Source organism: Aotus nancymaae, unplaced genomic scaffold (genome assembly GCF_030222135.1).
Source record: "Aotus nancymaae isolate 86718 unplaced genomic scaffold, 86718_ANA_hifiasm-v0.15.2.pri h1tg000002l, whole genome shotgun sequence".
NCBI classification, from domain to species: domain Eukaryota; kingdom Metazoa; phylum Chordata; class Mammalia; order Primates; family Aotidae; genus Aotus; species Aotus nancymaae.
The window spans coordinates 18,659,166-18,683,199 of record NW_026988413.1 but is presented as its reverse complement, the minus strand read 5'-3'; the positions used below and the strand labels follow the sequence as shown (position 1 = coordinate 18,683,199).

Genomic DNA, 24,034 nt, shown 5'->3' with positions numbered 1-24,034 from the left:
TGTACATTTAGTAGAGACGGGGTTTCACTATGTTGGCCAGGGAGGTCTGGAAGTCTTGACCTCATGATCTGCCCACCTCGGCCTCCTAAAGTGGTGAGATTACAGAGGTGAGCCATCACGCCCAGCCAGTATTCAGTGTTTTATAAAAGACAGAGGGTAAGGAAATAGAAAAGGAAAGGAAAGAGGGAGAGCCCCAGCAGCTGAAATGGCCTTGAAAACGGAAGTCTTCTCCCAGTTGACCTATAGAAGCCAGTCAGAGGAGCGGCCTCCATCTAGAATGGGTCCAACCCATCAGCTGCTTCCCCAGACAGAGAATGAGAAAACATCCATTAAGCCCACAGTCAGCCCATTCAGCAGGACCCCATAGATGACTCCACTGCCTGTAAGAATCATAAGCCCACAAAAGCAATCACTCCTCAAAGTGGGCTAAGCTTCCCTCAGGATATGCTGAGAAAGGAAAACAGCTCTCACCGGACTTAAAAACTGCACACTGGGATTTTCCTGGGGCCTTCACCCTGAGAAGAGGACAGTCATGCAAGCCTGCCGCCTCCGTGCCTTCAGCAACCAGGCACGGGACCTGCGAGCGGCTCTCAGAGCTTTCAAGGAGACAGGCTTCATGACTGTCCTTAGCTTGGGAGGCCAGCAAAGTGGAGAAGAACTTACCTCCAGGGTAATCATTTCCCGTGGGAGCGGGGTCGGTGGGCATTTCTCAGGCAACTGAACTGCAATCTCATTTTGCATCTCATCTTCCAGAAAATCTGAGGAGTGAAAACCCACCAGAAACCCCAAGGTGACTGTGTTTCCTCATGACTAAGAAACGAGTTCAAGCAAGATGTGTGCCTTTCGCTCACCTCAGCTGCCTGAATTGTCCCAGGAGCTGCCACAACTCCTGGATCCCACCCCCAACCTCCCCCATTCCCTCCAGGTGGGCCTCCAGGACCACCTCAAAAAGTATTGCAAATAGGGACACATTTGTTAACGTGCAAACTCTTAACCCCCTTGCCAGTTCACATTTGAACAGTAAGCAAAAAAAATTGGCTTACGGAGGATTCTCTCCAGTGATTCACACCTTCTGACTTCATTCACAAATTTCCTTTGAAAGCTGTTCACATTCATATTTAACTAGGGGAGGAAAAATCACAAGACACACATTAGTAGCAACAGCTGCCAATATATTCCTTTTGGTTTGTTTTTTATTTTTTTTTGTTTTCTTTTGAGACAGAATTTCACTCTTGTCACCCAGGCTGGAGTGCAGTAGTGCGATCTCAGCTCACAGCGGCTTCCACCTCCTGGGTTCAAGCGATTCTCCTCCCGAATAGCTGAGATTACAGACACCCACCACCACGCCCGGCTAATTTTTATATTTTTAGTAGAGATGGGGTTTCACCATGTTGGCCAGGCTGGTCTCAAGCTACAGACCTCAGGTGATCCACCCACCTCAGCCTCCCAAAGTGCTGGGATTACAGGCGTGAGCCACCACACCCAGCCCCCTTTTGGTTATTTTATTGTCTTTTTAATGCTAGAGAAGTTGCTGGAATTATCTTAGGAATACACACTTCCATGCACAAGACAGGTGAGTTACAGGCAAAACGCCTTGGTGTGTTGTTTTTTTTTGTTTTTTTTGAGACGGAGTTTCGCTCTTGTTGCCCAGGCTGGAGTGCAATGGCGCGATCTCGGCTCACCGCAACCTCCGCCTCCCGGGTTCAAGCAATTCTCCTGCCTCAGCCTCCCGAGTAGCTGGGATTACAGGCGCGCGCCACCATGCCCCGCTAATTTTTGTATTTTTAGTAGAGACAGGGTTTCACCTTGTTGACCAAGATGGTCTCGATCTCTTGACCTCGTGATCCACCCGCCTCAGCCTCCCAAAATGCTAGGATTATAGGCGTGAGCCACCGCGCCCAGCCGCCTTGGTGTTTTTATACTCAATCGCCCGAATGCTTCAACTTTCACCCTACCGTTTCTAAAAGAAACAAAGTCCTGGCCAGGTGCAGTGGCTCATGCCTGTAATCCCAACACTTTGGGAGGTCGAGGCTGGTGGATCGCTTGAGCCCAGGAGTTCGAGACCAACCTGGGCAACATAGCGAGTTCCTGTCTCTATAAAAAATTACAAAATTAACCGAGCGAGGTAGCACGCACTTGTAGTCCCAGCTACTCAGGGGGCTGAGGCAGGAGGATGGCTTGAGCTTGGGAGGTCGAGGCTGCAATGAGCTGTGATTGCGCCACTGCACTCTAGCCTGGGAGACAGAGCAAGACGCTGTCTCAAAAAAAAAAAAAAAAAAATTGGACTTAATCAAAATTTAAAATTTTTGTGCATCCAAGGACACTATCAAGAAAGTGAAAAAATTCCACAGCATGGGAGAAAGTCACATATCTGTTATTTTCAAATCATGTATCTTTCAAATCATATATCTGTCACAGGAAGGAAGGAGGGAGGGAGGGAGGGAGGGAGGGAAGGAAGGAAGGAAGGAAGGAAGGAAGGAAGGAAGGAAGGAAGAAAGAAAGAAAGAAAGAAAGGGACCTCCCTCATCTAAGTTTACCTTATTTCTCTGGCTTGGCTATCTAAATGAGCCTGAAAATCCTCAATGGGGTCATGAAAACGACCAGGCCTTGAAGACTACACAGCTCCATGTAATGTATCACAGTCATCAACAAAACTTCAACTCTCAGCTCAGCTCAATAAACGTTATTGAGGACCTGCCTCATACGAGGTCCTGTGTGAAGAACTAGGGATGTGAAGAACAAGATATGATCCTTCCCTGCAGGAGCTTAGCTCTGACCTTGACCTTAGTGAAGAAGTAAAGAAAGACTGATTTTCTAAATTAGACTAAGAGTTTGGTGAGGATCTAAACTGCCCCTGGGAAATGATACTCCAATGTCATAATCAAGACACCCCAACCCTAGAATATCACTCTGGACCTCAACCCCGAGTATTACAACCAATTCTGGACTCCAGAATGCTTTGTCCTCGACTTCTCGAGTCAGGAAAAATAGTTTTTATGGTTAGAACAAGGTTTGGTAATCTACATACTCATTGGCTATATTCAATGTTTGAAAATGCTACACAAGAAAAAAAAATTCCGTGACATGTAGCATGTAGTGATTGCATTAGAGCTTCAAGACGTTCCTATAGAGGAGACAGGCACGGAGGGAGGAGTCACACATTTTTTAATGACTTGCCTGGTCATGACAAATCCCAGCAATAAGCACTAGAACTACAGAATTTCATCAATTTCAGCTCACGGCTCCTCTGCCTACAAAATGGTTACTGTTCACCACAAAGAAGTGTTGTGCAAGAGTTATCTACTCCCGCCCCTGCCTTCCTCTTATCTCCGAAGAACTCAGTACCTACATCTTTGAACTGAACCAATCCCAGCTCTCCGAGCTCAGCCACACAGCAATATGCAGCTTCCACCTGGAGAAACAGTTGTGACAAACACATCTCCTCGCTTCGAAACACAGACGACATCTTGGCCCAGCCTCGGTCTATAGGAGAAAAAGATATTAACGTTTAAGGTAATAAATGTGTGAAAACCTTAGGACAAATTTTTTTTTTAGACGGAATGTCACTCTTGTTGCCCAGGCTGGAGTGCAATGGCGTGATCTCCACTCACTGCAAACTCTGCCTCCCAGATTCTCCTGCCTCAGCCTCCCGAATAGCTGGGATTACAAGCATGCACCACCACGCCTGGCTAATTTTGCATTTTTAGTAGAGACGGGGTTTCTCCATGTTGGTCAGGCTGGTTTAGAACTCTTTACCTCAGGTGATCTTCCCACCTCAGCCTCCCAAAGTGCTGAGATTACAGGCATGAGCCACCACACCCAGCCTGGATGAAATGTTTAATTTAAGATAAATCAAAATCTAACTGGGAAAATAAATGCATTAGCAATCACTCCTGATTTGGGGAGACTTTTTTTTTTTTTTTTTTTTTTTTGAGACAGAGTCTCACTCTGTTGCCCAGGGCTGAAGTGCAGTGGTGCAATTTTGCCTCACTGCAGCCTCAACCTCCCAGGCTCAGGTAATCCACCCATTTCAGCCTCCTGAGTAGCTGGGACTATAGGTACATACCACCATGCCCTGCTACGCTGATTCCAAAAATATAAACAAAAACAAGACAGCACTTTATGCCCTCCATCAGACTGGCAAAATATTATACTTTATTTTCAAAACAGAGTCTTGCTCTGTCACCCAGGCTGGAGTGCAGTGGCTCAAACACAACTCACTACAGCCTCAATCTCCTGGGCTCAAGAGATCCTCCTACCTCAGCCTCCTATGTAGCTGGGACTAAAGGTGTGCACAACCACATCTGGCTAATTTTTTAATTGTTTTTGTTGAGACTGATCTTGCTGTGTTGCCCAGGCTGGTATTGAACCCCTGGACTCAAGTGATCCTCCTACCCTGGTCTCCCAAAATACTGAGATTACAGGCATGAGCCACTGCACGCGGCTGGCAAAATATTTAGAAATACGACTAAAGACTTGGGTTGTAGAGAGTATGAGAAAACAGGCCCTTTCATACACTAGAATGTCACTCCGGAACTCAATCCTGGGTATCCAACCAACTTTGGATTACAGAATACTTTGTCCTCAATTTGTCTAGTCAGGAAAAATAGTTTTTGTCATCAGAACAAGGTTTGGTTAATCCGTATGCCTATTGGGTATATCCAACGTTAAAGTGTAAATTCTTTGTAGCTTTTTCAGAGAGCAATTTATCAATGTCTATCAAATCTTATATCCCTCATACCCACAAATCAAGATTTCCACTGCTATTTATCCAGACAGACCTGGATATGTAGGGAGAAACAGATGAATGAGGATGTTTCTTATAACATCGTATGTAATAATTATAATAAATGGATGTAACCTAGATATCCATCAATAGGAGAATGATTAAATAGAGCCCTGCACAGTCAGCAGGAATAAATCTGTATGTCCTATATATGGAAGAAGGACACCCACGGGTGAGTGGGGGAGGGGAATGCTGTGAGTTAGGTTAGCCAAAACTGACCTGCAAGATACAGTTCCACATACAGTCTTAAGTGCGTATCGACGCTGCTGATTAAAAAAAAAAAACTAAGACTTACACTCCTGAAAGGGGAATTTCAAACATATAGACCGAAATAGATTAAAACATCCACCATGCTCTAACAGATGGCACATCCAGAGTTTAACTGTGAAACTGGGAGATGATCTCCAAGCCAGTGCCACCAGCCCGCACACAGCATACACAGCCAGGAAACCCAGCCCCGGTGCGTCAGAGGCCTCCCAACAGCAATCAATGCATTCCAAACCCTGGGGTGTAGCAGTTTGTCACTCCTGAACATTTCTCCATTCCTTAATAGACCATCAAAGTCATGCTGTCCGTTGGACTGCCTCCAGTGTCACTTGAGTGACAGGAGGCCGGGAAGGACACCTCCCAGGGGTTGGAAGGAAGTGAAGCTCTTCCCAATGGCTCAGTTGAAGGCCGTATGAGAGCCAAGGGCAGGACGAGGGCACAGAAGCTATTCCCAAAGATCCTGATGGCCTTCCTGCTGCCAAACCACACTGTTTCCCCCCAAGTCAACCTTCTGGAAGAACTTCCACACCTCCAGAGTCGATTTAATTTGATCATGTACAGAGTATCTCCTGGGCCGATCCATTGTCCCGGTTCCTCACAGGACCAACTCTAACGTCCTCAAGCTGCCCAGCCAACGGCTGCAGGACCTGGCCTTCTCTGTGTTCTCCTCCAGCTTTGGCCTCTCCAGGGACCCTGCGTTTCTCCCCAGCTCCCACCCCCTTCAGGACCTTTGCCCAGGCTTTCCCTGGGTTTGGAACCTCAACCTCATCCTCTCCACCGTCCATCCCACGCCCAGCATGACCCTGTTACTCCTCCAGTCTCCATGTAAGGATCTTCTTCCTCCACAAGCCTTCCCTGGCACCCCCAGCACCCCCAAGGAGCTGAGCCCCCTCCTACATGCTCCCAGAAGAGCAATCATTTGCAATCGCTTGTTTAACTCCCTGGATTCTCCACACACAAACCAGTGAAGTCCATGAGGCTAGAAGCTGCCCTGTTTCCACTCCCACACCGGTCTAGGTCAATAGGACCACAAACTGGGCGCTCCAGAAGCATTTTCCCATGTGTGGACCAGAGGATAAACAACATCCCTCAAGAATTGCATGGTTTGGCCCCATATTTGTACCTTTTGACTTCAAGATGAATTCAAAGCTTTCCTACTGCCCTGTCTAGTAACTACAGCCAAGGGAACATAGACCAGAGACCCCAGGCATTTGCTTCATGCAGACCAAAAGCACAGCATCAACACCCTTCTTACCCCAGCTTCCTCCAGGCCGGTCCTGGGTGGGGGTCTGGGGTAGACAGTGGTTTCCCCGACCTGATGCGGCGGACCAGGAGCCACAAGTCTGGCGGCCCTACGGGCTTGCCAGCAGTCCTGGGCGGAGCTGCAGCCGGTGAATCCACAGGTGGCCTCCCCGCAGCGCCCCTCCCGGCTCCTTCTCCTACCAGGCTCCCAAAGAGCCAGGAGGCGGCTCTGTTGTATCAACACGGACCTGTTGTGGGTGAGGACAAACCTGCCCCACCGGCCAGCCCGCTCGGCCCCGCTCCCCTGTGCCCTCTGCCATGACCTTAAGTCCTCAGCAGGAAGCATTCATTTGTTTTCTAATGAAAGTAACTTGCCCCTCAGGAAGCTGAGGGTTGAGGACAAGATTCTTGGAGGCTTTAAAAGGACCCCGGCAAACCAAAACATCCCTTTAACTTGTAAAAACAAAATAACGTTTAAAAACGGGGCCTCGGAGGCTAACACGGGTAATTCTAGTATTTTGGGAGGCTGAGGCGGGCGGATCATTTGAGGTCGGTCGTTTGCGACTGACCTGGTCAACATGGTGAAATCCTGTCTGTACTAAAAATACAAACAGAAATGAGCAGAGCGCTGTGGCGCGCGCCTGTGCTCCCAGCTACTCAGGAGGCTGAGGCAGGAGAATCGCTTGAACCCAGGAGGCAGAGGTTGCAGTGAGCCGAGATCACTGCACTCCAGCCCGGGTGACAGAGCCAGGCTCCATCTCAAAAATAAAAACAATACAAAATGAAAAAATAAAGATAGTTTTGGAAAATAGAAAAATCACACCATCCTATCAACTATTAACCAAAACATTCTACTTTCAAAGAAGAATAGAAGACTCCTTATGAAATGCCCAATGGCTAAAATTCAGCTTCCGCTGTGGCCCAGGTAAAAAGAGACAGAAGCAAATGTGATATGTGCCCTTTTCCTTCGGAGGGGGTCTTGTCTTTTCCTACTATTTGATAGACGGTGGGTGGGGCAGAACAAGCCAATTAAATAGTTTCTCTTGCCCAGGGGTGGGGCGGCTGCAACAGACACTGCATCTTTTTGAGTGAGCTTTGCTTCTCCAGAGCAATGGCACAGATCCCCTGCGGGGATTCTCCCCTGCGCCCCCCAGGGGGCCTTAGAAGGTACCCCAGAATGAGTGAGGGGCGTCCTTTTTGTTTTTTTAACTTTTTAGTATGGAAGCATTAAAACACCTGCAAAAGTACAGAAAATGGTACAGGGAACCCCCATGTCCACCTCACTCGGCCACGGCAGTTAGTTAATGTTCTATCATCTACACCCCGCCCACTTCCCCTACCCACCTCTGAATATTTGGAAGCAAATCCCACACATATTATTTCTTTCAAAAATATTTCAGCATCTATCTCTAAAAGATAAGGATTCTTTAATACACACACACACACACAAAATACCAGTCACTCCTAAAATTCAATAATTCTTAAATTTGCCTTAATATCAAATATCCCATCAGGATTCCAATTTCCTAGATTGTCTGAGATTTGCATTTTTTTTAAGAGACAGGGTCTTGCTGTGTTGTCCAGGCTGGAGTGCGGTGACACAAACACCGCTCACTGCAGCCTCAACCTCCTGGGCTCAAGCGATCCTCCCACCTCAGCCTCCTGAGTGGCTAGGACTACGGGTGTGCATCACTATGCTTGACTAATTTTTTTATTTTTATTTTTATAAAATATTACAACATAAAGATAGGGGATCACTGTGTTGCCCAGACTGGCCTCTAACTCCTGGCCTAAGTAATCCTGCCACCTCTGACTCCCAAAGTGCCGGGATTACAGGTATGAACCTTGCCTGGCCAAGATCTGCATTTTTAATAAGCTCCTCAGGTGATACTTATGCGTGATCATATTAGAACCATTGTTTAGAGAACACAGAGTGAGAAATCAAACTTTAGCTTGGGAAGCAGCTGGGTGTAGGCGGTTTGGGAAAATCAGCTAAGGAGACACAGCAATTGTGAACCTGGGCACTGCAGCCCCAGGCCTCTGAGGGAGCAGGTGTTCTGTACTGAGGCCCCAGAGGAAGGGAGCTGCTTGGGTTTGAGAGGCAGAGCTGCACCCGCCCATCCAGCCAGGGCGGATCCGCCCAAGAATCCAGACTCACCTGGATGGCGTTCCAAAGGCTGAACTCAAGATTTGCAAAGGAGAGCAGGAAGATAAGAACTGAAAACTGCAAAAAGGCATTACCAGTGTTCACTCTACCTCTCCCTTTGTATGAGCTCCGGAGGCACTAGGAGCCCTGGCCTCAATTCGGGCCTCCCACCCCGCTCACCCTCATCCTGCTCTTCCCCAAGGCGGGCATTTGCGGTGTCTCCCAGCCAGTGGGTGGGGCAGTAGTTTTTAAACGTCTGGGTGCTCAGAAACCACCCAGGAACATAAGGGAAAAATAGTACATCCTAATGGTTAAGAGCAGAGGCTCCGGCCCAACAGCCAGAGTCAGGATCCCAGCTCTGCCATTTACCGTGCATGACCTTGGGAAAGCTATTTAACCCCAGGGCCTCAGTGACTTTATCTGAAAAATAGAAGAGGCTTACTTAGAAAGTGGAAATAGAGCGGGATGTGGTGGCTGACACCTGTAATACCAGCGGTCTGGGGACGCGAGGCCTGCGGATCACTTTGAGGCCAAGATTCAAGACCAGCCTGGCGAACGTGGTAAAACCCCCACCCCTTCTCTACTAATAATATAAAATTAGCCAGGCGTGGTGGTGCACACCTGTAGTCCCAGCTACTCAGGAGGCTGAGGCGTGAGAATCGCTTGAACCCAGGAGGTAGAAGTTGCTGTGAGCTGAGATCACACCACAGTACTCCAACCTGGGAGACACAGTGAGACTCCCTCAAAAAAAACAAAAAAGAAGTATGTGCGTGGGATGTCAGACTAGGAGACTGAGGCCACACCACGTGAGGTCTGCAAGACATGTGAAGTCTTCTGGGCCAATTAGAAATTTGGCTTTTATTCTAATAGCATTGGGAATCCCTTGGAAAATTTTAAGCAAGGGAATGGTATCACCTGGTTCACATTTTTAAATATATTACTTTGCGCCAGGTGCAGGGTGGCTTACACCTGTAATCCCAGCACTTTGGGAGGCCAAGTTGGGCAGATCATGAGACCATCCTGGCCAACATGGTGAAACCCCAACTCTACTAAAAATATAAAAATTAGCCAGGCGTGGTGGCGCGCGCCTGTAGTCCCAGCTATTCGGGAAACTGAGATAGGAGAATCACTTGAAGCCAGGAGGCAGAGGTTGCAGTGAGCCGAGATTGCACCATTACACTCTAGCCTGGGGACAGAGCGAGACTCTGTCTCAAAAAAAAAAAAATTACTTTGGCTTCTGCATCTGGAAAAATGGAGTAGAAATGCTTTTTCTTCCCAGTCAGTAAAAATAAAAACCCTGTAGAGTATATGCACAGAGAACATAAGCAGACTATGAAAGATGGACAGAAGATAAACCCTCTAGGAATCTCAAGATGCAAGGAACAACACAGAGGTTGAGTTCTCTGGGTTTTCTTGTTACTTCCTACAGATTGAGCCGAAGCGGGCAGATTACCTGAGGTCAGGAGTTCAAGACAAACCTGGCCAGCGTGGTGAAACACCGTCTCTACTAAAAATACAAAAAGATTTAGCAGGGCATGGTGGCGGGCGCCTGTAATCCCAGCTATGCAGGAGGCCTGAGGCAGGTGAATCACTTGAACCAGGAGGCAAAGTTTGCAGTGAACCGAGATCACGGCACTGCACTCCAGCCTAGGCGACAAAGCGAGATTCCATCTCAAAAAAAAAAAGGAACATACATGACTTCTGTGTTTAGACTTAGGTCCCATCCCCACGACATCTCACATCTCATTATATATATGTGCAAATATTCCAAAATCTGAAAAAAATCTAAAACACTTCTGGTCTGAGCATTTCAGATAAGGGATAGATCAACCTGTATATTCCAGACTCAGTGCAGCAGAAGCCAGCAACATGTGCAGCAGAAAAGTTCCAGAGAAAGCCTGCTCACTCCAGCAAAAGGACCAGGAAAAGCGCAGCCTACCAAGAAAGAAAACTTTCAGAGAATCAGCACTCGAACCTAGCTAAACGCCACCCCATTGCCAGCAAAGCCCAAGTGGGGAGCCTAGCCTTCCAGGCTGCGTGGGGAGTCTGAATGTCAGCCCCACTCTGTGGTAACAAGGCTCCCTTGTTCACCCCTGTTGGGGGTGTCAGAAGAAACCTAATCAGAACTGTTACCCCACCCATTGGTAATAAGCTCCCCTCCCCATCACTGGTGGTGAACATCACATGCGACGCAGTAATGAGGCATCTCCGCTCCTCTAGCCCAGGTGGTATCAGCAAAGATCTGGTGAATAGAATAAAGTGGGAGAAACACTCTACCAACTTTAAGGCTTACTGTAAGCACCAGTAATCAATACCGTAGTATTGAGCCAGGTGCGATGAGTTGCACCTGTAATCCCAGCATTTTGGGAGGCCAAAATAGGCGGATTGCTTGAGCTCAAGAGTTTGAGACCAGGCTGGGCAACTCAGGGAGACCATCACCTCTATGAATAATAATAATAAAGATATTAGCCAGGTTTGTGGTGTGTGCCTGTGATTCCAGCTACTCGAGAGGCCAACCTGGGAGGAGTACCTGAGCCTGGGGAGATCGAGGCTGAAGTGGCCCACGATCATGCCACTGCACTCAGCCAGGGTGACAAAGTGAGACTCTGTCTAAAAAAAAAAAAAAAAACTAAGGCGAGCTCAGGGAGGACAGAAACCTCCCGTGGAGCAGAAGGGCAAAAGCTCACCTGATCTAGATTTTCAGCACAAATACAAACTGTGAAAGCGGGGCCTCACGATCCTTCTGACCTTTTGGGTTTTAAGCAGGAGGTGTCAGAAATTTTATCTTTTTTCTTTTAAATTGAAAAATAATAATATTTAAAAAAAGAAAAAAAAGATTGTGGTATTGGTGGAAGGATAGACACATAGATGGAATATCTTCTTTACTCAGTCTACCAGTTCAAATGCTAATCTATTCGAGAAGTACTCTCACTGGCACACCCAGAAACAATGCTTTACCAGCTATGTGGGCATCACTTAGCTCACTCAAGTTGACCATAAAAATAACCATCCTAAGTCCAGCCCTTGTCAACTTGGCACCTATACGCAACATTTTTTTTTTTTTTTGAGACGGAGTGTCGCTCTGTCACCAGGCTGGAGTGTAGTGGCGCGATCTCAGCTCACTGCAACCTCCGCCTCCAGGGTTCAAGTGATTCTCCTGCCTCGGCCTCTGAGTAGCTGGGATTACAGAAACGCATCATCACACCTGGCTAATTTTTTTGTATTTTTAGTAGAGACGGGGTTTCACCATGTTAGTCAGGATGGTCTTGATCTCCTGATCTCGTGATCCGCCCGATCCCAAAGTGCTGGGATTATAGGCGTGAGCCACCGTACCAGGCCCTACACAACTCTTAAACCACATTTAATTTCCAAATAAAGACAATGATAGGGTTATAATTCCATCCAACACGATATGACTAAAACTGCACTAATCTCTTCCCCAGAAGAGGTGGTAAACTCCTTGAGTGGTGTTTATTCTTCTCCTGTACCCCATAATTTCATTACTATGATGTAAAATTAACAATACTTAAATACTGATATGAAATCAATACACCTTATGTTTCATGATAAGGGGAAAAGAGAGAAAACTGCTTAATATGTGTATACATATGCACAAGTGTGTTCATAAAAAATAAGGGAAAAGGCCAGGCGCGGTGGCTCACGCCTGTAATCCCAGCACTTTGGGAGGCCGAGGCGGATCACCTGAGGTCAAGAGTTCGAGACTAGTCTGGCCAACATGGTGAAACCCTGTCTCTAAAATAAAAAAAATAATAATAATAAGGGAAAAGTTTCTGATTGATGATGATAGTCTTTGTTTCTGGAACTGGCGATGTGGTTGTATCGAGTTTTTATAACTACCTATACTACAGAATACCCATTCAATATTCCCTTTACCTTCAGCAAGCACCTCAGCTGGTCATGGTTCTTTTTTTTTTTTTTTTTGAGACAGAGTCTCACTCTGTTGCCCAGGCTAAAGTGCAGTGGTGTGATCTCGGCTCACTGCAACCTCCTCCTGAGTAGCTGGGATTACATGCACCCGCCACCACGCCCAGCTAATTTTTTTGTATTTTTAGTAGAGACAGGGTTTCACCATGTTGGTCAGGCTGGTCTCAAACTCCTGACCTCATGATCCGCCTGCCTCAGCCTCCCAAAGTACTGGGATTACAGGTGTGAGCCACCGCGGCCGGCCCTGGTCATGGTTTTTTACCGGGTGGAGTGACCCGAACTTTCATTCCTGAAGAGTGTGGGCCATTTGTAGTCCTGCCTGGCTGGTGTTGTTGCAGCTTCCCATTGACCTTAATTAAAGAGCAGGGTCACACTAAGAGATGCAGTAAGGCAGCAGTCCCCAACCTTTTCGGCACAAGGGACCTACTCTGTGGAAGACAATTTTTCCACAGATGGCTGGTAGGGGATGGTTTTGGGATGAAACTGTTCCATCTCAGATCACCAGGCATCAGATTCCTAAGCAACACACAACCTAGGTTCCTCTCATGCACAGTTGACAATAGGGTTCACGCGACTATGAGGATCTAATGCCTCTGCTGATCTAACAGGAGGTGGAGGCTCGGGTGGTAATGCTCACTCACCTCCTGCTACATGGCCCAGTTCCTAACAGGCCATGGATTGGTACCAGTCTATGGACCCCCAGTACCATAGCTGGCTGATCACCCCAGGGGAATAGTGCCATCTTGAGGGCTCAGTATTGGTCTCTACTGCTGGCAGATTGGGCACTCAGGAGGGGCCATAGCCAGGTTGGTCTTGGCGAGTGGAAGTCCATGTTTCTGAGCCCATGAGCATCTCCATCCCTACCACCATGGCCACTTTGTTCATGAGCCCATTGGGCAATGTCAGGGATGGCTGGGGAAAGAGTTTCGGACCAGCCCGGGCAACATAGTGAGACTTCATCTCTATGAAAGTCTGGGCATGGTGGTGCATGCCTGTCGTTCCAGGTACTTGGAAGCTGAGATGAGAGGATCAATTGATCCCAGGAGGTCAAGACTGCGATGAGCTGAGATCACGTCGCTGCACTCCAGTGTGGTGTGACTGGACTTCGTCTCAAAAAAGCCAGACTGTCTCAAAAAGAAAAAAGAAAAATAAAAATAATAAAATTTTGGTGAGAAGGCCCATAAATTTTTGTCTAATTTATTCCTCTGAATCCAAATGTCTTATCAATAAGTCTATGATAGTTGTTATTCTTGCTCACTAGGTCCAATCAGTATATTGTCATCAGTGTAACAGAACACTGATATTTTATGAACCAGAGAGATGATCAAGATCCTTGCAAACTAAATGATGGCACAAGACTAGAGAGTTGATGTTCCCTTGAGGTAGGACAGTGAAGGTGTATTGCTGGCCTTGCCAGCTAAAAGCACCCTGCTTCTGCTGGTCCTATGGACAGGTGTGGAGAAAAAGGGATTTGTGATACAAAATCTAAACTAGTTCCAAGAAGGCTTTTTTGTTGTTGATTCTTTCAAATTTTCTTTCTTTCTTTCTTTCTTTCTTTTTGAGACAAGTCTCGCTCTTGTCACCCAGGCTGGAGTGCAGTGGTTCGATCTTGGCTCACTGCAGCCTCTGCCTTCCAGGTTCAAGCAATTCTCTGCCTCAGCCTCCTGAGTAGCTGGGATTACAGGCACCGGTCACCACGCCAAGCAATTTTTTTTTGTATTTTTAGTAGAGACGAGGTTTCACCATCTTGGCTAGGCTGGTCTTGAACTCTTGACCTTGTGATCCACGCACTTCAGCCTCCCAAAGTGCTGTGATTACAGGCATCAGCCACTGCGCCCAGTCTCCTTCAGATTTTCTATATAGGCAATGAAGTCATCTGTGAATAAAATTTTACGTCTTCCTTCCTAATCAGTATGGTTTTCATTCCCTTTTCTTATGGCATTAGTTAGGACTCCAGTATGATGTGAAATGGAGTGGCGAGGGAGAATGTCCTTGCCTTGTTCTTAATCTTCTCAGCAATTGTTTTTAAGAAGTTTTCTCTCTCTCTCTCTTTTTTTTTTTTTTTTTGTAGAGTTGGGATCTCACATTGTTGCCAAGGCTTGTCTCAAACTCCTGGCCTCAAGCAATTCTCCCACCTTGGCCTTCCAAAGTGCTGGGATTACAGGTGTGAGCCACTGAGCCTGGACTCCAGTAATTTTTAACAGTGTCAGGCCGGGCGCAGTGGCTCACGTCTGTAATCCCAGTACTTTGGGAGGCTGAGGCAGGTGGACCACGAGGTCAGAGGTTTGAGACCAGCCTGACCAACATGGTGAAACCCTATCTCTAAAAAAAAAAAAAACAGCATAAAGAGGACCTGAGACCAAAACACTGGACAACCACTAGCCTGAGGAGCGGAATGTGTGTATGAGTTTCCTAGGACTGTGGTAGCAGAGTGCCATAAACCAGGTGGCTTAACCAACAGAAACGTATCACTCAGCCCTGAAAGTTGGAAGTCTGAAATCAAGATGGCAGGCAGGGCTGGTTCCCTCTGAGGGGTGTGAGGAAGAACCTTCCATGTCTCTTGCCTGGCTGCTGGTGGTTGCTGGCAATCTTTGGCATTCCTTGGCTTGCAGAAGCATCACTCCAAACTATGCCTTCACCTTCACATGAGTGTGTCTGTGTCCAAATCCCTTTTTATAAGGACACCAGTCATATTGGATCGGAGGCCCACCCCACTCTGGCATAATCTCATCTTAACTAATTACCTCCACCAAGACCCTGTTTCCAAAGACGGCCACATTCTCAGCTCCTCAGGGTTAGAACTTCAACATATGAATGGAACGGGGTGGCACACTTCAGCCCATAGCTAGGGAGAGGCAATGGGGGTCTAAGCCTGAGTACAGAAAAACTCCAGGATTTCAAGGCTGCTCAGAGGGGATGTGGGCAGCAGAAAAGTCCCTTTTTAAAGTTTATTTTCTTGTTAAAGAATAAATTATAAGTGTGCTAATAGCTCTTTGTCAAGCCCTATCCTGTGTAGTTGTTAGACATGCTGTGTTTACAGGCACATAGTAGATTCTATGTCCTTGTACTTTAACCAAGATATGTGTGCTGGACGTGCTCACAGGCATGTCCCAGCTCTCCACTGCTTTTACCTGTTTAGAAAAGTTTTAAGTTGTTAGCCAACCAGGTTTTAGTTTAGATTGTGAGGTCTGGCTCCAGTCAATGAAGATCAGACATAGCAGTAAGGACCACTCCGAATGAGTAAGGGACAAATTTGTGTATTTTTCTTTATTCACTGTACTCTTGTGGCATGATGGCTAGCAAGGGTACTCTTCCTGCAGTTCAGGAAGTAAAAATTAGCTGAAAGATCCTTTGTCTCAGTGCTAATTTTTCTTTGCGGCACCAACCAGGAGACAAACAAGAAACAGAGGGAGGAGGATAATCAGAAGAATGAGAACTCAAAAGAAGAAAATGTCTCAAGAATCATGGAGTGTTCGTGAAGGGGAGAGCTGAGAAGGATCTGGAGGTTACTGAGGACCCCGTGGATCCACTTCAATGGATTGAAATGGGCAGGATTCAAAGTAGGAACTGGGGACTCAAAGTCAGTGGCGGGTGAAGAAAAGATGGGCACAGAAATTGGCCAGACATGATGGCTCACACCTGTAATCCCCGTACTTTGGGAGGCCAAAGCGAGAGGATCGCTTGAGGTCAGAAGTTCAAAACCAGCCTGGCCAACATAGTGAAACCCCCACCTCTACTAAAAATACAAAAATTAGCCAGGCGTGGTGGTGCACTCCTGTAATCCCAGCTACTCAGAAGGCTGAGGCAGTAGAATTGCTTGAACCCAAGAGGCGGAGGCTGCAGTGAGCTGAGATCATGCCTGGGCAACATAGCAAGACCCTGTCTCTATTAAAAAATTTTTTTTAATGTAAAATTTAAACAATGGGGCCAGGTACATGGCTCATGTCTGTAATTCCATCACTCTAGGAGGCTGAAGCAGGAGGATTGCTTGAGCCCAGGAGTTTGAGACCAGCCTGGGCAGCATAGTGAGAACCCCTCTCTACAAAAAAATTTAAAAATTAGCTGGGCATAGTGGTGCACACCTGAAGTCCTAGTTCTCAGGAGGCCGAGGTGGGAGAATCACTTGAGCTCGGGAGTGCAAGGCTGCAGTGAGCCATGACTGTGCCACTGCACTCTAGCCAAGGTGACAGAGTGACACCTTGTCTCAAAAAAATAACTTTTTCAATGGGAACGCCCACTTTTTCTGACTCATGATGTACATTTGAGACAATCTCTTTGAACCATGACGTCTTTGACATTTTACTAGAAGTTTCCTGTCTGAGCTCAATTTTTCTCTGTGCAACATTTCATAGCATTGCTGATTCATGGAAAATTGAAACAGGCCAAGCATTAGCAAACACAGTCCGATCTGTCCAAAACCAGAGTCAACTTTCTTTTTTTTTCTTTTTTTTTTTGAGATGGAGTCTTGCTCTTGTCACCCAGGCTGGAGTGCAATGGCACAATCTCAGCTCACCGCAACCCTCCACCTCCCAGGTTTAAGCAATTCTCCTGCCTCAGCCTCCCAAGTAGTTGCGATCACAGGCCTGCACCGCCATGCCTGAGTAATTTTGTACTTTTAGTAGAGACGGGGTTTCACTATGTTGCCCAGGCTAGTCTCAAACCCCTGACCTCAGGTGATCCGCCTGCCTCGGCCTCCCAAAATGCCGGGATTACAGGAGTGAGCCACCGCACTCGGCCCAGAGTAAACTTTCTAAGCTCCCTATGTGAACCTCAAGAGTAAAGGAAGAAGGAAAGGAGGAAAGAAGAAACGAACTTAGCTCTGGCCCCCAAAAGGGTGTCCATTGACAGGTGGGATATAGATGATTTAGTTCAATACACTCTTGCAGAAAAGGTACAGTGAGGATAAGTGACTTGCCCAAAGCCACATAATAGTCTTATTTCTCTAATTGTGTCATTGAAAGTCATCCTCTTATGAATCCTTAAATAGAATATTTGTATATACTCTCAAAGTCAACTCAATCAATACTTTGAAGGAAAATAATACTTCAATTCAGCATTAGGTCTCGAGAGAAACAACTTTCTTAGGGCAGAATTGATCCTCTATATTATCCAAGTGAACACTGCTTTGGACATTTGGTGTTTCATGCCACTGTTACCATTCTTTAGACAAGGCTGGGGCACACTGCCAGTTCCAAATGCTTTACACTTGGCCTCAAAGGTCCCTGGCAAGGCACTTTCATGCCCTGAGGACTTTCTACAAAATGGCTTTTGAGGGTTAAGAGATGAGCATTCCACTTATGTTCCTTTAAAGTGGGCATTCCTTTAGACACAGGGCTTCCTGTGTTCTCATCCTTGTAACCAGGATTAGGAAGATATTGTGCACGATCACGTGTTCAGCTGTACAAGATCAATTTACAAGAGGATGACAAAGGATAAATAGAGAGCCAGCTAAAATATTTGCAAGAAATTTAATCCAAAAATAATAATCTAGCTGGAAAAGTGACAATCTGAGTTTTCTAAAAACAGCGTCTAATTTTTCTGAACTGAATTCTCACCAGACTGCCTTCATTCAAATAATTGATTTTATCACCCACTCAAGTTGAATACTTTTTTTTTTTGAGACAGAGTCTCGCTCTGTCACCCAGGCTATAGTGCAGTGGCGTGATCTCAGCTCACTACAACCTCCACCTCCTGGGTTCAATCAAGCGATTCTCCTGCCTCAGCCTCCGGAGTAACTGCGACTACAGGTGTGCGCCACCACACCCAGCTAATTTTTTATATTTTTAGTAGAGACAGGGTTTCACCATGTTGGCCAGGCTGGTCTTGAACTTCCGACCTCAAGCAATTTACCTGCATCGGCCTCCCAAAGTGCTGGGATTACAGGTATAAGCCATCGAGCCTAGCCAAGCTGAATACTTCTTCATCTTTGGCCAGGCACTGACTCCACCACCCACCATCCATTACAGTACGCACTCAGACAAAGTGCTTGAGACAGAAAAGAATGATCGGAGGTTGCTAAAAAAAGAGGGCATGACATTCAACTTCTTCCATTGTATGCGCGCACACACACACACACACACACGTGCAATTGAATGCAATTCATTAATAGTAAGGTCCAAGAGTTTGTGAATCAGCACACTGAGATCAAATCTACGGATGTTGGAACCAGGATCATCCGAGCCATGCACATTTCCACTTCCTCCTGGCCATGACCTTTTCCAGGAAGGTGTCTCAGTGCTCACTGCTGCCATCCAACGTCAGCGGGGCCCTCCCTGCTTTTCTACCACTTTCTATCCTCTAGATCACATCCTAGGACACAGAGCCCTCCCAGTGGCTCTCAGACAGCTCCGTTCTCATCCACCCTCCACTCCTCCCCACTCCCCTCAGCGCACGACCACCTCATTCCTCAGAAGATCCTCCTCTACCACGGAGCCCTCCAGCTTTCCTCTTCTCCACCTCAGCGTACCTTGGCTGTGTCTCTTTCTCTTCTTCTCTTCAGAGCAAAGCTGCTTTACATTCCTTTCATTCCTGTCTTCAACTGGAAATGAGATTTAGTAAAATGAAGTCTTATCATAGAGAGAATAGAACGGGCTGGGCTCGATGGCTCATGCCTGTAATCCCAACACTGTGGGAGGCCGAGGTGGGAGGATTGCTTGAGACCAGGAGTCTGAAACCACCCTGGGCCACACAGCAAGACTCTGTCTCTACAGGAAACAAACTTAGCTGGGCTCACGGCGTGCACCATAGTCCCAGTTACTCAGGAGGCTGAGATGGGAGGATCATTTGAGCTGGGGAGGTCGAGGCTGCGGTGAATGAAGATTACACCGCTGCTCTCCAGCTTGGGTGACAGAGTGAGACCTTGTCTCAGAAAAAAAAAAGAGAGATAACAGAACGCCCTGAAGTTTATCATGGATGGATTTTTTACCTATAGCCTAAGGTTTAGAGAGCGAGAGAGAAGAGAGAGAGAGAGAGATGGACTCTCACTGTGTTGCCCAGGCTGGTCTCAAACTCCTGAGTTCAAGCACCCTTCCCACCTCGGCCTCCCAAAGTGTGGGAATTACAGGCTTGAGCCACCATACCCAGCCCTCGCCTAAGTTTTTCACTTGAGAGCACCGCCCTAGTTCTTTGCGTTTTCTATAATAATATTTACACTCAATTACACAAGTAAGTTTCATACTGGGATTTCCACCTCCACTTTCTAAAAAAGAAAAAAAAGAATTTAAATGTAGTGGCTTGTTTCTCTTCTTTCTCCACTTAATATCCTGCATTGACTACAGAGTCATAGAAATCTACCACTGGAAGAAACTTAGGGATCATCTCATTCAGCCTCCTCACTTTAGAGACGAGAAAACAGAACTCCAGGGAGCGGATGCAATTTGCTTGAGGTCCCGCAGGTAATTGGTGGCAGAGCCGGAAGCAGAACCCAGGGCTCTGCATTTCAGGGTCTTTTCGTGCCATCACTATAGCTTTTCAGTTGTTTCTCACAGTACTTATGCCTGTGTGTTAGGAACTATATATAGCAATCCCCTTCTGGGCAGCATGTATCCCCTCTGCAGAGTCCTGTGGACCCCAGAGTAAAGTCCCCTCACAAAGGATGGAAGGCATAATTCCCCCAGATTTTCCCCCTTGTGTTCCCCTCCTAGAACGTCGCATCAATGCCAAGGTTACATGACTTCTCCAAGGTCACGCTAGGCATGGTGGTGCATACCTGTAGCCCCAGCTACTCAGGAGGCTGAGGTGAGAGGATCACTTAAGCCCAGGAGTTTGAGGCCATAAGAAACTGTGATTGCACCTGCGAATAGCCACTGTAGTCCAACCTGGGCAACATAGCAAGACCCTGTCTCTAAATAAATAAATAAACAAAATGAAACATATGGGCAAAGCATTTTCAAAAAAAGAAAAAAGAGGTCAGGCACGGTGACTCACACCTGTAATCCCAGCATTTCCAGAGGCCAAGACGGGAGGATTGCTTGAGCCCAGGAGTTCGAGACTAGCCTGGGCAACAGAGCAAGACACTGTCTCTACTAAAAATAAAAAAATTAGCTGGGTGTGGTGGTGCATGCCTGTAGTCCCAGCTACTCAGGAGGCTGAGGCAGGAGGACGATTTGAGCCCCAGGAGGTGGAGGCTTCAGTGAGCTGTGATTGTGCCACTACACTCCAGTCTGGCAGATAGAGTGAGATTCTGTCTAAAAAAAAGGAAAAAGAAAAAAATAGAAAGAAAGACAATGAAAGAAGTTTTAGAAGAGGCCAAGAAACACAGTGGGAGAGAGATCTTTGGATGTTGGGAGGACGGGGCCAATCTTGTCTATCTGGTTCCTTTCAGTTTTATGTGAACAAAACTGGAGAAGAAAAATCGGTGGAATGTTTATCACAAACCTGCAGCTTATTTCCAAAAACCTTAGCTTAAAGTTACTCTTTGCGAACACACATCTCTGTTTATTAAACAAAAGATGAATCTGACCACAGGCTCAGCTTGTTGTGCCAACAGAAATATTTCGCACAAATGATAAGACTAATTGTAGGGAACCAGAAATTGCCAATCACAGAGTTGAGAGCTGAAAAGACCTCCCTTCCAATTGTGTATTAACTTCACCTTAAAATGCCCTTACCTGTTTGATGCCGGTAACTCACAAACTTTTCTACCCGAGCTATCCCACAGAAGAATGGGCTGTCTTAAAAATTAGTGAGAAACTGGTCACTTGAGGCATTTAAGCAGAAGTCGAACTAACAACCTTAAGAAGCAGGACAGGTCAAAGGCAGCTGTACGAAACTCTGTAACATCCTACTTTCTTTATAGGAAGGTGATACGGTTTGGCTGTGTCCCCACCCAAATCTCATCTTGAATCGTAGCTCCCATAATTCCCACTTGTGGTGGGAGGGACCCAGTGGGAGGTAATTGAATCATGGGGGTGGGTCTTTCCCGTGCTGTTCTCCTGATAGGAAATGAGTCTCAGAGACCTGAAGGTTTTATAAATGGGAGTTCCCCAGCACAAGCTCTCTTGCCTGCCCCCATGTAAGATGTGCTTTTGCTTCTCCTTTGCCTTCTGCCATGATCATTCGGCCTCCCCAGCCATGTGGAACTGTGAGTTCATTAAACTTGTTTCCTTTATAAATTACCCAGTCTCGAGTATGTCTTTATTAGCAGCCTGAGAACAGGTTAATACAGAGGGCATTCTTCCGAGGTTAAAGATTGGCCCAGATGGTCTCTGAGGTCGTTTTCCAACACTGAGATTGTAACTGCAATTCTATGTTATATCCTGTATCTTCTTTCTAGTCTTCTTTGTGTCCTGACCATTCCTGGATATGTCTGTACATTCCATTGTGACCGTGAGCACTCCAAGAGCAGAGGCTATGATAGGCAGTAATCTGTACCGTGTGAAACTTAAAATGCAAGGTTTTTTTTTTTTTTTTTTGGGTCTTTTTTTTGAGACAGTCTCACTCTGTTGTCCAGGCTGGAGTGCAGTGACACAATCTCAGCTCACTGCAACCTCCACCTCCTGGGTTCAAGTGATTCTTCTGCCTCAGCCTCCTGAGTAGCTGGGATTACAGGCACACACCACCACACACAGCTAATTTTTGTATTTTTAGTAGAGATGGGGTTTCACCACATTGGGCAGGCTGGCCTTGAATTCCTGACCTCAAGTGATACACCCGCCTTGGCCTCCCAAAGCGCTAGGATTACAAGATTCCCTGATATTGAAAATTTTTCCCAGGTAATGGGACAGATACATAAAATGTGGTCTATCTGTTTCATTGTCACTATATTGCTTTCCTGTGAAATACTTGTTGAAAATGTATTAACTTAGGCCATGCACACTGGCTCACACCTGTAATCCCAGCACTTTGGGAGGCTGAGGCGGGTGGATCACCTGAAGTCAGGAGTTCGAGATCAGCCTGTCCAACATGGTGAAACCCTGTCTCTACAAAAATACAAAAATTAGCCAGGTGTGATGGCGGGTGATTGTAATCCCAGCTACTCAGGAGACTGAGGCACCAGAATCACTTGAACCTGGGAGTCAGATGTTGCAGTGAGCCAAGTTCACATCATTGCACTCCAGCCTGGGTGACAGAGCAAGACTCCTTCCCAAAAAAAAAAAAAAAAAAACAATATACACATTCATTATTTTAAAATGGAAACACAAAAAAGTATTAAAAAGAAAATTGAAACCACCCAAAATTGTACATCCTAGATATGACCACTACTGACATTTTGAGAGGATGCATTCCAAACATTTTTCATTGTATATGTGTATATATTACAAAACTGGAATTATTTTGAGATGTAGATTTATATCCTGCTTTTTCTGTTTTGTATAATACAGCAAATGTTTTCCCAAATAATTAAATGTTACCCAATAATTTTTCGTTGTTGTTGCTGTTGTTTTTTTGAGATGGAGTCTCGCTCTGTAACCCAGGCTGGAGAGCAGTGGTATGATCTTGGCTCACTGCAACCTCTGCCTCTTGGGTTCAAGCGATTTTCCTGCCTCAGCCTCTTGAGTAGCTGGAATTACAGGCACACACCACCAGTCCTGGTTAGTTTTTGTATTTTTAGTAGAGATGGGGTTTTGCCATCTTGGCCAGGCTATTCTCAAACTCCTGACCTCAGGTGATCAGCCCAGCTTGGCCTTCCAAAGTGCTGGGATTACAGGCATGACACCATACCCGGCCCCAAAAACTGTTTTAATAGCTACCCTTTATTTTATCATAAGCTGCTTCCAAGCTTTCACTTTTACAAACATTGTAATATTGAGATGGAGAACCTTGGATATGCATTTTGTGCTTATCTCTGGTTATCTCCTTGGGGATAAAATTTCTAAAGGGCTACATGACAGAAGGAAAGGTACCCAAAATAAACTGACACAAATCATCTCGATTCCTGAGACTGGAATGACATGATAGCAGGTTTCTGTTGCTCCCACGCACTCGCTTAAAGCAACAACAATGAAAATCATGTCTACAGGAAGAGAGCATTTTCCTAGGTCTCAAGTTATTTCTATAAACAATTGTGTGTAATTGCCATTTCGCGCACAATAAAAAAATAACCAGGTATGCAAAGAAACATGACCACATGATTGAAAACAAAAGAAATAATAGACAATGGAAATGAACTCATGGGAGAAAAGTGGCAAAGACTGAGGTTATCAGACACATATTTTAAAGGAATTCTATCCCCTCTACTGATGAAGATGAAAAACAGGACTGAATAGCCTGGCAGAGAAAAAATATAAAAAAGAACACAATGGAAATTCTGGAACTAAAACTAAGATAATCAAAATTAAGAACCCAATGGGTAGTTATAAAAGGGGATTAGATGCAGTTGACAAGAGATCTAATAAAAGATAGGGCAGAAGACAATATCCAGAGTAAAGCACAGGCAAACAAAAAGATAAAGAATAAAGAAGGGGCCAGGCGCAGTGGCTCATGCCTGTAATCCCAGCACTTTGGGAGGCTGAGATGGGCAGATCACCTGAGGTCAGGAGTTCAAGACCAGCCTGGCCAACATGGTGAAACCCCATCTCTACTAAAAATACAAAAAATTAGCTGGGTGTGGTGGCAAGCATCTGTAATCCCAGCTACTCGGGAGGCTGCAGGAGAAGAATCACTTGAACCCAGGAGGTGGTGGTTGCAGTGAGCCAAGATTGCACCAC

At 46.1% G+C, this 24,034-nt stretch overlaps 1 protein-coding gene across 4 annotated transcripts in view; it reads right to left on the bottom strand.

Annotated features, from left to right (window-relative positions):
* ATP6V0A4 (ATPase H+ transporting V0 subunit a4) overlaps positions 1-24,034 on the bottom strand; it is a 93,658-nt gene that overhangs the window by 62,677 nt on the left and 6,947 nt on the right. For 3 of the 4 annotated variants that reach the window (XM_064373017.1, XM_064373030.1, XM_064373035.1), the window contains exons 1-4: positions 18,853-18,911; positions 3,350-3,483; positions 1,044-1,122; positions 664-758 (exon numbers count right to left, since the gene is read on the bottom strand). In XM_064373017.1, coding sequence (XP_064229087.1) covers positions 664-758; positions 1,044-1,122; positions 3,350-3,466 — 291 coding nt within the window. In that variant the 5' untranslated portion in view covers positions 3,467-3,483; positions 18,853-18,911. Of the gene's footprint in view, positions 1-663; positions 759-1,043; positions 1,123-3,349; positions 3,484-18,852; positions 18,912-24,034 lie in introns of those variants that run through there. The other variant, XM_064373023.1, reaches the window with a different exon arrangement.